Genomic DNA, 11,796 nt, shown 5'->3' with positions numbered 1-11,796 from the left:
GAGTAATATTACTAATTACAATGTTCATTAAATATGTAAAAGAACTCTTAACACAACTCCACACAACTAAATGCTTTACACCACAATTAGATATCTGTCGGATCAGTGTCTGCAGCAGATTTCATCACATTTGGTGCAGTTATTTCGGAATTATATGACTAATTACAAAACTTCATAAAATATGCAAATGAGCTATCTGTTAACTTGACACTGCCAAATGCTTCTCAGTACAATTAGATATTTAGCAGATCAATATCTCTACCAGATTTCACTGACTTGGGCGCCGTAATTTCAGTTTTTTATACCTAATTACGAAGTTCATTAAATATGCAAATGAATCCTTAATTAACTTGACACTACTTAGTGCTTTATACCACAGTTAGACATCGTTCAGATCAGTATCTGCAGCAGAATTCATCAAATTTGGTGCAATTATATGACCAATTATAAACTTCATAAAATATGCAAATGAGCTATTAATTAAATTGACACTGCCCTGAATGCTTCTAAGAGTAATAAGATATATATCAGATCAGACACACAGACAGACATCGCTGTGACATTAGCCCACGTGTGAACACCTGAGCTAAAAATAGTGTGTGTCCGCTGTGAATCCACCCCGGCTGAAGAAACTGATACCCAACGTTTCGGGCCTCATTTTGCCACGCTTTCTATTGACCTGATCATGTGACACTAGGGTCAGGGACGTTGTTTGGTCATTGGTGCTGAACTCCAACTGATGGACGTCCAAAGCGTGTGTTCACGGCGACAGTCAACGGTCCCGTGACAATATTGGTGGAGGGAGTGAGGAGGTAACCTTCAGTGTCACGTGATGAGGTCACTGACCAGAACTCCATTTCGTGTACGTCTCTGGTAGTGTGTCTAACCGGTCTACAGCGACGTTTTTCTCGTCAAACTCGACGGAGCAACACAAAAATTTGAATACGATGTCGGACAACGGACGTGGACAGAGTGAGCGTGACGACGACGACGACGACAGAGGTTGGTACCGTTGGCTCGTCGTCCTCGCTTCCCACTTGTGCAGCTGCTTTGCATTCGGCCTTTACCAGTCCATAGGACCACTCTTCGTCGCTGTACAGCAGTACTTTGAGGCCAGCTCTGTAAGAACATCGTGGATTCTTTCAACCATGTTCTGTTTTCAACTTGGTCTAGGTAATGGCAAGTCTTGTTTCTGAAGACTGTTTATGTTTCTTGCCGTTTCTGTATACGAGGCGCCAAATGTAGGCTAAATAAATTAATTTATACAATCACGCTTATTTCAGAGACAACAGATGGAAAATATATATAGAAAGGATGTATATATTTATTATACATCTGCCATCGAGAACGATAGAATTTTGCAGGTGCTAAAAACGCCGTACGGCACTGGTTCCGTAACATGAATGGTTTCCAGACGCCCCATTCCCTGCCGCCGTATCTGGGCGTTCAATATTGAACGGTTTCACGGGACCCATTGGACGAGTGCCAGAACATGTCTCGCATGCTCTCCGTATACGCGTGTGTACAGTGCCTGAAAAAACGTGCGTAGGCCAAAGTAAGTAAATTCTTTGTTTTGCGTACACTCTAAATGGGAAAAGGTACGCTTCTAAGCGGCTGAAAAACACACACAAGAAAATTAACACAATGTAATTTGATTGCAGCAAATAAAAAATTGTAACAAAATTTTAGTTCAGAAAAGCTAAGCGGTTATGTCCTCAAATTTCCTATTCAAATACACTGTGTGTGTTTTCCATGCAAACCTTAAAAACCTAAGCGGGTGGGGACGCAAAACAAAGAATTTAATTACTTTGGCCTTATCTGACAAAACTCTCTTTTATAGTGATAGCCTGGGGAGTCACTTAGGCTGCGTTCACAAAAAAACGGTTAGGGGGGCTGGAGGAATTCAGGGGGGATTCGAAAATTTTGGGGGTAGTGGAGGGGGGGACTTGAAAATTTTGCTCTACCTGGGGGGGGGGGACTTGAAAATTTTTGGGTCCCTTTTGAGTTTTACATTTTCCAATTCCAAGTTTTTGTAGGTAATTCAATGAAAAATGAATACCATTTTTTATGTCATCAAAATGTTGTAATGTTAGTAATAATTTAACAAAATCTAGAACCATTTTGTCACATTTCATGACTTTTATCTCAAAAAAAAACTAAACGTGTGATTTGTCGTAAAAAACAAACGAGCCTCGTAACAGGGCAGAAGCTGCAACTGTTAATGATTTCTGCAATATTTCTATGCAATATAACAACTACAGTTTCTTGCTATCTCCCTACAGCATGCTCAAACACACAATATTTAGTTTGTCGACAAAGCCTGTATATATAAATAAAAATATGTATTTGGTGATAATTTAATTGGAATCCAGACTGACAGTCAGTTGTCAGATATACAAATGCATGGCACACATACATAGGCTGTGATAGCAAGCTGAATACTTGACAATTCAACATGCTGTAGGGAGTAGAACAAGAACGCAGTTGTAAAACTGAACAAAAATATTGCCAAAATTATCAAAGTTAATACAGCTACTGCCAACGGGTAGTGTCACTATCAGATACTACCCTGCTACTGCAGTGTCACTGTCACTGCATACCTGAACAGTGACAGAGACAGCTCTGACTCTGATGTACATGGTAGTTGAAGAAGAGTTTTGGTCAAACGACACTCATGACAGTCAAACTGACTTATACACAAGATCAGGCCAGAGAGCATCACATGGAAGAAAACATAGAAATGTTTGAATTCTGGCGTATAAGAATAATCAAATATTAAAGAAAAAAGATGGGGTCACCATGCTTGATTTTCTAAATTTTCACTCACTTATTATAAAATGATACAGAAATAAAACTTTGAATAGTAAAGACTAAAAGAAAAAATATGTGACCAAATGGAATTATTTATTTTTTAACCAAATTTGCAATTATCACACCCAAAATTTCAGAGATTAAAACATTCCGGTATTGTCAATTTTGAGTAGCATCTAATTCATATAGGTCTTGTAGTTTTGTAACAATTTTTGGTAGGTCACTGTGCAATACCGCAATTAGCCAGAATTCACAATTTTCCTACTCTCTAATGATTGCATTTTGTGTGCTCTTCAACAGGAGCAATTGACCTGGCCAGAGTTGGATTAACTCAAGTTCGCTTTTAGACCAATAAATCTAAAAAATTCACTGATGCATTTACAGAACTTGCCTTTGGAATATGACTATACAAAGTGCTAATACAGGTAGTGTTGAACACCTGTGAGCAGAACGGCACAATACATGTTTATTTTTTCTGCGCTCACATCCTTTACAAATATGCGGGCCTGTGATAGTTGGGGGGGACTTGAAAAAGTTTGACCATATAGAGGGGGGGGCATTTGAAAACTTTTTAGGGTACTTAGGGGGGATCTGAAAAAAAAAAGATTTCAATCGAGATTCCTCCAGCCCCCCCCCCCCAATCGTTATTTGTGAACGCAGCCTTAGCCATGCATGCAGCGCACTTCTCCGCCACTGCATGCGCGCGGTACATGTCGCTCTTCGAACGATGCTATGTATTACCGGCACCGGGAACACATGTACTGTGGCACTGCTATGGTACATGTACACGGAGTGTGCCAATTTAACGTTAATACAAAGTCTTCAATACGAAGGAGTTTGTTTCTGTAAACTACTCTCAAATTGTTGACATGTAATTAATTTTTTTATTATTGTTGTTATTGCATAGGCCGGGCTCGCTCACTGTATAGGTGAGACCATGGAGAAAGCTCCATGTTGCAACATGTTGGTGGTTTTCTTATTATCTACTTGCATGTTTATTGAGTATAATTTATGTTCTCAAATGGCAAAATAAGCGATTGTATATATTATATTATATATATATATATATATATATATATATATATATATATATATATATATATATATATATATTTTTCGTCTGTTGTATCTCTGAAATAAGCTTCATTGTGTAAATATTTTTTTACATTTGGCGCCTCGTATCTGTTAGTTTGTTTCATCACATGTTTTTGTAAAGACGCTACAACGCAAAGATCAGAAAAGCTAAAGGTCACAATGGACACATTCTTCAGTCCTTAGCCTAACACGTTTTATTTAGGGTCGGTCGCCATTTATATCGGTTTTAATCAGGCCAGCGTACGTAAATTTTCTATTTTGTGTCCCGTATTCGCGGTTGTCAAATCTTTTCAGGAAAGAAGCCCTACACATTTGTCCTACATTAGCCATATTACAACCAGAGAATCGTGTTGTAAAGTCAAATTGTCATAATAGAAGCATGCAGTCACGGGAACGAACAGCCTGTTTGATAAAACTTTCAAATGATCGTATACCGAATTTGTGTTAGTATGTACCCCATGTGTGTTTGTGTGTGAGTGTGTATGTGTTTGTTTTCACCGCTAATCCGCCTACATCTCGGAATTTCAAGTGGACGCAATACTGCAGTTTATTTACTCTGGCCTTATTCATTGATCTGTACTTCCCTTCATTCGTCTATTTGTTTGTTTGTTTGTTTGTTTGTTTGTTTGTTTGTTTGTTTGTTTGTTTGTTTGTTGCCTGATCTATGCCGTCCGTGTAGTCGCGACTCGATTTTAAAATTACGCGATTGGAATTAATTTCGGAAAATTGGATCTTCATATTGTTCAAGGTTCTCAACAGTGTTAGGTGCCCTATAGCTGAATGTTGCGATATTACAAATTACCGATAAAAACAAGTGTATAAGTTAAAAAGAGAAGCAGATGAGCGTAAATACATTTCCAGATTAAACCGACATTACTTCACTATCCAATTATTCCAAATTAGTTCCAATCGTGTTAAATCTAAAAACAAAAAAATAGCCGGCCATCGCAGTTTTAGTCTCGCTAAAATGCTTACACCAGAATCAATCTTTGTCCTTTTTTGAAAGACGGAAAGACATTTTTTTGTCTTACAAATGTCTGTTGACGTATTCAGATCTTGAGCTATGCTCAGATCTTTCCACATGACATTGGTCGAATATTCAATTTTAACGTGCCCACTCTTTGCCAATCGTACAATTGACACACAAGTTGATGAGATGTCTATGATTTAACTCACAAGATGCAAGTGATGATTCATTATTACCTTAGAAAAAATGATGAAGTCACCAATTTTCATGACAATAAAGTTTATTACAAAAACAAAACTAATCACTAAGTCAAGCGGTAAAGTACAAGATGTAAAGGTTTACAGGCTACTTATGTCAGCTAGGACGGCACAAAATTCCAGGGTTGAATCAGACAGATTGATGAGTGAGCACTCCTTGGCTTGCAGGCTTAAGGTTGGTCCGTGCAAAGTCCACAGAGTAAATCCAGCGTGGCTGTGAAGGTCTTGAAAAGTCTTGAAATTAACACTGCAGGAGTGATCCCAAAGTCTTGAAGTAAAAACGTCAGTGACACGATCCCAAATGTCTGACTGAAAAACTGCCGCTCCAAGCTCAATGATTCACTTTAGAGAGTGTAAGAACAATCTAGAATTCTATTGATATGCTCATCACTATTGTAAAAATATCTTCACTTGTGGTAAACACCACTCAATCAATTTCAAGAAAGTTCTAAACTAGACTGAAAGATTCAGTCATGTGCTGGCGCTCCGGCGCACTGCGACCTACGACCCGTAGTAAAGGGTCATAGGTTGCAGTGCGCAGGAGCGCCTGCACATGACTGAATCTTTCAGTCTAGTTCTAAACATGACTAATTGAATTCAAGCCCATGAAGAAGAATCATCTTAAGAATGTTCTGGACCAATTAAACTCAGCTCGTGAGTGGGGGGTGGGGGGTGACCTACATAAAATCATTAAAAGGCACACCTATTTTATCAACAATATATCAACCAGGTTCAGGCTTGCGTTCCGCTTTCATATAGAAACAGACTTACAAATATTGCTATGTGTTATATGTTTTCATGACCAACATGATGGCAAATCAAAATCTAATTTGGACGGTCAGAAATGTAATATGACGGCGACTGTGCTGTCGACTGACTACAAACGCGATTATTTTGCTTTCATGTGATCTGACAAGGCTTAATATTATGATATTAAGTGTTCTTGCATTTTAAAGTAATACGCTCTTCAAAAGTGAAAGATTTATACTATTAGTCAAGCCTCTCTTAAAGCATCTTTCAACTATTCTCTTTCACAATTAAGAATGAAAACTTTGGATCACTGTCCAAATTACACAATATTACTTAACATTTGCGATCAAATTGGTTTACATCCCTATGTTAACTGTTCATGCGAAACACAAATTTTAGATGTCCACAAAAATAAGTCAGTGAAACTTGAATTTTCTTCAAGACCTTCAAATTTAGCCTGCACCTATAGTAGATCAAAACAGTGGTGTTAAAATTTGAGAGTACGAATATCTGTCCCAGAGGAGCATTCTACCTCTGTATGAAATGAATAACACGATTCTGTTTCTATTTAGGTCCTATAGTCAACATACCCGTGAAACGGTTTGGACATCGTCTAACGGTCATGATGGGGGCTGTTTTATCTTCCCTTGGATTCTTTCTGAGTTCATTTGCGCCACGTATTGAGTTTCTATATCTAAGTATGGGAGTTTTCGTTGGTAGGTATTCTTCGATCCCCTACAGTGACAGAGGGGGTTCCTGTCTTGAAATCAATTTAAATGAATCGTTGTTGTTAAGTTTTGATGATATTTGTATGGTTGTTGTCCGATAAAATATATACATATCCTTATTCTTGTATATAAAGTATACACATTAACATGAAAACAGGTGACCATGCATATGAACATAATTGGCAAGACTCTATTTCAAATCTTTTGGAAATATTGCAAACATGTCATCTCTCTCTCTCTCTCTCTCTCTCTCTCTCTCTCTCTCTCTCTCTCTCTCTCTCTCTCTCTCTCTCTCTCTCTCTCTCTCTCTCTCTCTCTCTCTCTCATTCATAGGATTTGGCTATTGTCTCATCACAAGTCCATCGCTAGGTATTGTCGCACTGTATGTGAAAAGACGTTACGTCCTTGCTAACGCCCTCGCAGTGAGTGGCTCTGGGCTTGGTATATTTGTATTTACACCACTATGGGATGCACTCATCGACGGCTACGGATGGAGGGGGGCTTTCATCCTGTTTTCATCCATAAATGCACAGTTGTGCGTCTGCGCAGCGATATACAGACCAAAGAAAAAAGCTAAGAGTAAGCTGAAAAATATGACGACAGACCCAGATGCGAATGCAAATGAAAGTGATTCACCAGGCAGACACGGTAACACGGAATCTAATTCTCCGCCAAATAAGAAGCTGCTCTGTGGAATCTGCGACCTGTCACTTCTCTATCGTAACCCATTATTTGCAGTGTACGCATTCGCAGCTTTCCTCGGCAGTGGAATGGCTTGTATACCTTTGGCAGCATTTATGTTCATCAGAGCGGAGTCAAAACAGCTCAGTTCAAGTCAGGACTTATCCTTTCTTATGTCACTGTATGGCGCTCTCGGTTTACTGGGCAGGCTTACGCCAGTTCCAATTTTGTACTTCATTCCCGCCCTCACCAGTGTGCGGTTGTACGGCCTAGCGCTCTTTTTCGCTGGAGTGATCAGCTTCTTCAGCGTGTTTGCAAATTCGTACGCACTTTATGGCATGGTTACTGCAATCCTTGGGATCTTCGTCGGACTTACTTTTACCTTAATATCCCAAGTTCTCAAGGATCTATTCGGTCCGTCACTTGTTACAGCGGGTATGACCATAACCACTCCGTTTATGGCCATTGGAGCCATCCTTGGCCCGACATTTGCAGGTAAGTCATATTTGGTCAGTATACGATTGACTGCGATGGGGACGGGCACCACGGTTACATACCAGCGGGACACCCACAGTACAGTAAAGTCTGAATACACTATGTTCTACGAAAGGTGAAAGTTGAGGCTAAAATAAAAATCATCACAACTTAGATTTCCTGTGAAATCGTGCATATCCACAGGACAAACCTTACCAATTTCGAGAACAAGGGACACTTATAATAACTTATTTTATGAGAGCAGGCATTTTAGTTGAATAGACCTCTTGTTCGTTCGGTTAATGGAAGAAGATATTGCGACTTTATTTGCGAGCATTGAGACAGCGAAACGAGCAATGATAAGGAGAAGAGTGTTGGGAGTTGTGGTCGGAAGTACACTAGGTATTCTACTCTTCAATACACACACGCCTGAAATAAAGATTTCGTCGAACGGATAACATTATAGATTTCTAGAAAGTATAATCTGAGGAATGTTTCCCAGGATTCAGAGGCCGAACAACCTTACACAGACAAAAATACTGGAATGAATAGAATTCCATTCCCAATTGCGCAGAGATGCAATATCTCAGGGGTGTTTCGGAAATCATTATAATTCGAGCCAGAGGTAAGCGTGAGACAGATTCTACCAAATGTGTTTGAAACATTCCTTCTCAGTATGTGCAATAGTTTACATATCGTCCCCTATACTTCCGAAAATTACCTCTAACAAGCTCACTTATTATAGAAGATCATTTATTGTAGAAAATCTCATAATTGACCTAAATTACATTCTTTAAGGGGGCGCCGCACCAAACTCAGCGTATTTGGTTCAAAATCAATTGTTTTGCAAATATTCATTCAATTTTGTAACCCAAGATTAAAATATTGGATGGGTTCACCTTTCAGCTTGTCAAGCAGTCCTAAGTTGCGTGATAAACAAGTGTTAATTTATGCAAATGCATGCAAAGCACCTGATTACCTGGCCTTTCTTTTTTCCTTATTAAAGATTTTCAAAGAATTTAACTCCAATCGGGCTGCATCAAATGTTCTGAACCTTTCACATTATGTTCTTTTAACGCTGTATAACAAACTACTATTTTGTTTGGCAATGAAGATCTTACATTACGAATAAGAGGCATTTTAAGTTTGCAAATCATGTTTGTAATCATTTTTTGAGAGTCAGTCTTTCGACCCACGCCATTTTAGAATGAGGATAGATTGAAAATAAAAGGGTTTTTTCTACACATACTCTTATTTCAAGTGAAATATTACCTTTCAGAAAATAGTATAAAGTGTTTGACTTTAATTAATTTTTTATCAGTAATACCAAAATTGAGGGGTTTTTTTGTACAAAATATACATTTCCTGCATCGTTCGAGTAAACTGTTGCTACTATACAATACTTTAGATTCTTTTCTTTTTGAAAATATATGATATGAGGCTTTTCCCTGTAATCTTAGATGAGAAATATTCCTTTGAAAAGACGCTGTTGGCAACACCATAATTCAAATTCTCCTCGGAAAACTAAAGTTCGCTTTCATCCACTTCAAACGCTGTCTGAAACTTTTTCGCGTCGATAGTCAAGTTATGGTTTCACGCTTGTACTTTGAATATGCGCATGAATACAGTCTCTGACTTCAGGGCATCTTGTCAGACTCTAGCGAGTAGTGATTTTCAGACATTGAATCTCAACTGATTTGACTGTGGGATTCCTGCCATACACTTTTGGATTTTCCCTCAAGTATAGCTATGGGGAAGCAACATACTTTCAAAAATGAAAAATTATAGAATTAGAGGTGGGAAACCGTTATATTAAAACTGCTTTTGAGGAAAACCCAAGCTATGGCAGATAATTCTCTTTCAGTGAATAGATAAACGTATAGCATTTCATCAATTGCACGTTTTATCTTTTAGAAAGTTTTACCCATGCCAACACTGCGTCATCCTGTTGACTTTGACCGTACAATATCATGACAGGTGTGATATTTTGCGTTAAATGTAGAGATATACATGTAAAACGATGCCAGTTTCAGAATGATCAAAAACTACATTTGCAACTTTCAAGTAAACAAACCAAACGGCTACCCCTCTACGCCTACGATTGGGTATTACTGACATAAATTTGCGTGGCTTGAAGCAAGGATATTTTGGTAGCTAAATACAGTAATATCTAAGTTGTATATTGGGGTGTTAACTTATCCTATGGGAGTTCAGTCTTTTCCTATGGTGGTGTTCATTACGATACGGAGGAACAGTCGGACTATGTGTTTCGTCGGTTGAAACGTATACTTCATGAAGCCCGTTTTACATATATATTTCCATATTCATGCCGACGGTGGATAAAAGTAGAGGCCGACATAATATCTATATGATGTCTTATATAGATTTATAATTTATAAATCAGTTATTACCCAACATCGCCTTCGCCTTGTGTCATGACAACATTCACGTCATTTGTGCTGACAATCTCGTCATCTTCTTGTGTGTGACGCCAAACAAATGACACTCGTGCTGATACGACACAGAAACAGATGATGGCATGACAACTCAAAAAAAGGAATTTATATAGCTTAGCGTTCGCCAGTGTTTCAACAATGCCATATTGCAAGTACAGCACGGTTATTTTCATGTGTCCACCGATCAGAGAGCTGCATTTTCGCCACCGATCTACAGGTATGGTATAATGGATAACAACGTCTAATTGAACCAAGTTTTTTGAAAGTCCAAATATTTTACTTTCCCCATAGAGATAACACATAGGCAGGGATGGCCACCATTTTGAATTTCAAATATCAGTAAATCGTGGGTAATTTGTTTCCCTAGTATCAAAATGTGCACGGTGACTCTTGATTTTTATTCTTGATTTTCTCAGAGTTGTTTAAAGTTGCCTTATGGCAAGTTGAGCAGCAGTACCAGTATTTCAGTTCGAGGCACCAACTACTTGATATCACGCATATGCTTTCTCTATGTTCTTTCTAATCACAGGGCTGATATACGATTTGACGGGCAACTACGACAACACTTTTTACTACTTCGGTGCCTGCTTGGCCACTGCCGGCTCATCGTTGGTAATCATGGAGTCACATTTTAACAAACGTCGAAGAAAGTCAAGGCAATCACAAGACGAACCTCATCATTCCGAGAAAGGAGTCGAGATGGTTTCCCATAGAGCAAGCACGGATTTTGACATGCTAGAAGATGGGCATGTACAGTGAGCTTGGAAACACAGCAAACTGAGTTACTGACAAGTGTAGTAACGGTCCACTCTTAAAATCTCGCGTCTCTCGTTGTAAATATCTGTTTGGAAGATGTAGCTAACAGAATCATATGTGTATTAAGAAGAAATATTTTAATCGAACGAGAACATTTCGTCCGTGTTGAGCGAGACTCAACGAGGTTTTACATGGTTGAGGTACGAAAAAGGACAATGTTTGAAGACACCAACAAAATGAAGCAAAGAACGCCTTATTTACGCCGTATTGCGAGTTTCAGAATTTAGACGGATTGATGTTGAATGAAGGATGTCGCATTGTAAATAAGTTTGTAATCCCATATTTTTATTACTATAATATTGGGCTAAGCCCTCGGTTTCGCGTCAGGGTTTAAGATTAAGCATTTTATTTGTATTCATGATTAGTAATAGTAAAGAAATAGAAAATATGTAAAATAGAATTAATTGTTACTTACTATATGCATTTGTACGACCACTGTGCCCAGTTTACCCTGTGATGAAAACAGTTCACACTTGTACATGATGTCAGACCATGGAGGTACAAAGTGTCTTTTTCATGTAAACTTCAGTGATATATAATGTCAACGTAAGGTTGTTCTGGGGCCGCACCCTTCTCGGCAGGTACCCACAAGACCACTTATCACAACGTTACCAATACCCCTCGACCATACTTGTAGATGGAAAATAGCCACCGGGTAACCGTGCTCACACCATGCGAGTGATGGGATTCGCTAAATTATTATATTATTATTATTATTATTATTATTATTATTATTATTATTATTATTAAGCATTTTACAG

The 11,796-nt window shown here is 38.5% G+C and overlaps 1 protein-coding gene across 1 annotated transcript; it reads left to right on the top strand.

The window, feature by feature from the left end:
- The first annotated feature begins 718 nt into the window (after nucleotides 1–718).
- On the top strand, nucleotides 719–11,426 carry LOC139133471 (monocarboxylate transporter 13-like). Its single transcript, XM_070700082.1, has 4 exons — nucleotides 719–1,173; nucleotides 6,453–6,596; nucleotides 6,942–7,784; nucleotides 10,749–11,426. The coding sequence occupies exons 1-4, from the start codon at nucleotides 948–950 to the stop codon at nucleotides 10,976–10,978; spliced, it is 1,443 nt and encodes a 480-aa protein (XP_070556183.1). The 5' UTR covers nucleotides 719–947; the 3' UTR covers nucleotides 10,979–11,426.
- Nucleotides 11,427–11,796: the final 370 nt, after the last annotated feature.

This window comes from Ptychodera flava, chromosome 5 (genome assembly GCF_041260155.1).
Source record: "Ptychodera flava strain L36383 chromosome 5, AS_Pfla_20210202, whole genome shotgun sequence".
Lineage (NCBI taxonomy): Eukaryota > Metazoa > Hemichordata > Enteropneusta > Ptychoderidae > Ptychodera > Ptychodera flava.
Note: the sequence above shows the minus strand (reverse complement) of the source record. Positions and strands in the feature narration are given on the sequence as shown.

Excerpts from the sequence above, each read along its gene's own strand:
- LOC139133471 (XM_070700082.1), top strand. The coding sequence starts at position 948 with ATGTCGGACAACGGACGTGGACAGAGTGAGCGTGACGACGACGACGAC. Across the intron at positions 1,174-6,452 it reads CTGTTTTCAACTTGGTCTAG|GTCCTATAGTCAACATACCC; the intron begins GTAATGGCAAGT and ends GTTTCTATTTAG. Across the intron at positions 7,785-10,748 it reads CCTTGGCCCGACATTTGCAG|GGCTGATATACGATTTGACG; the intron begins GTAAGTCATATT and ends TTCTAATCACAG.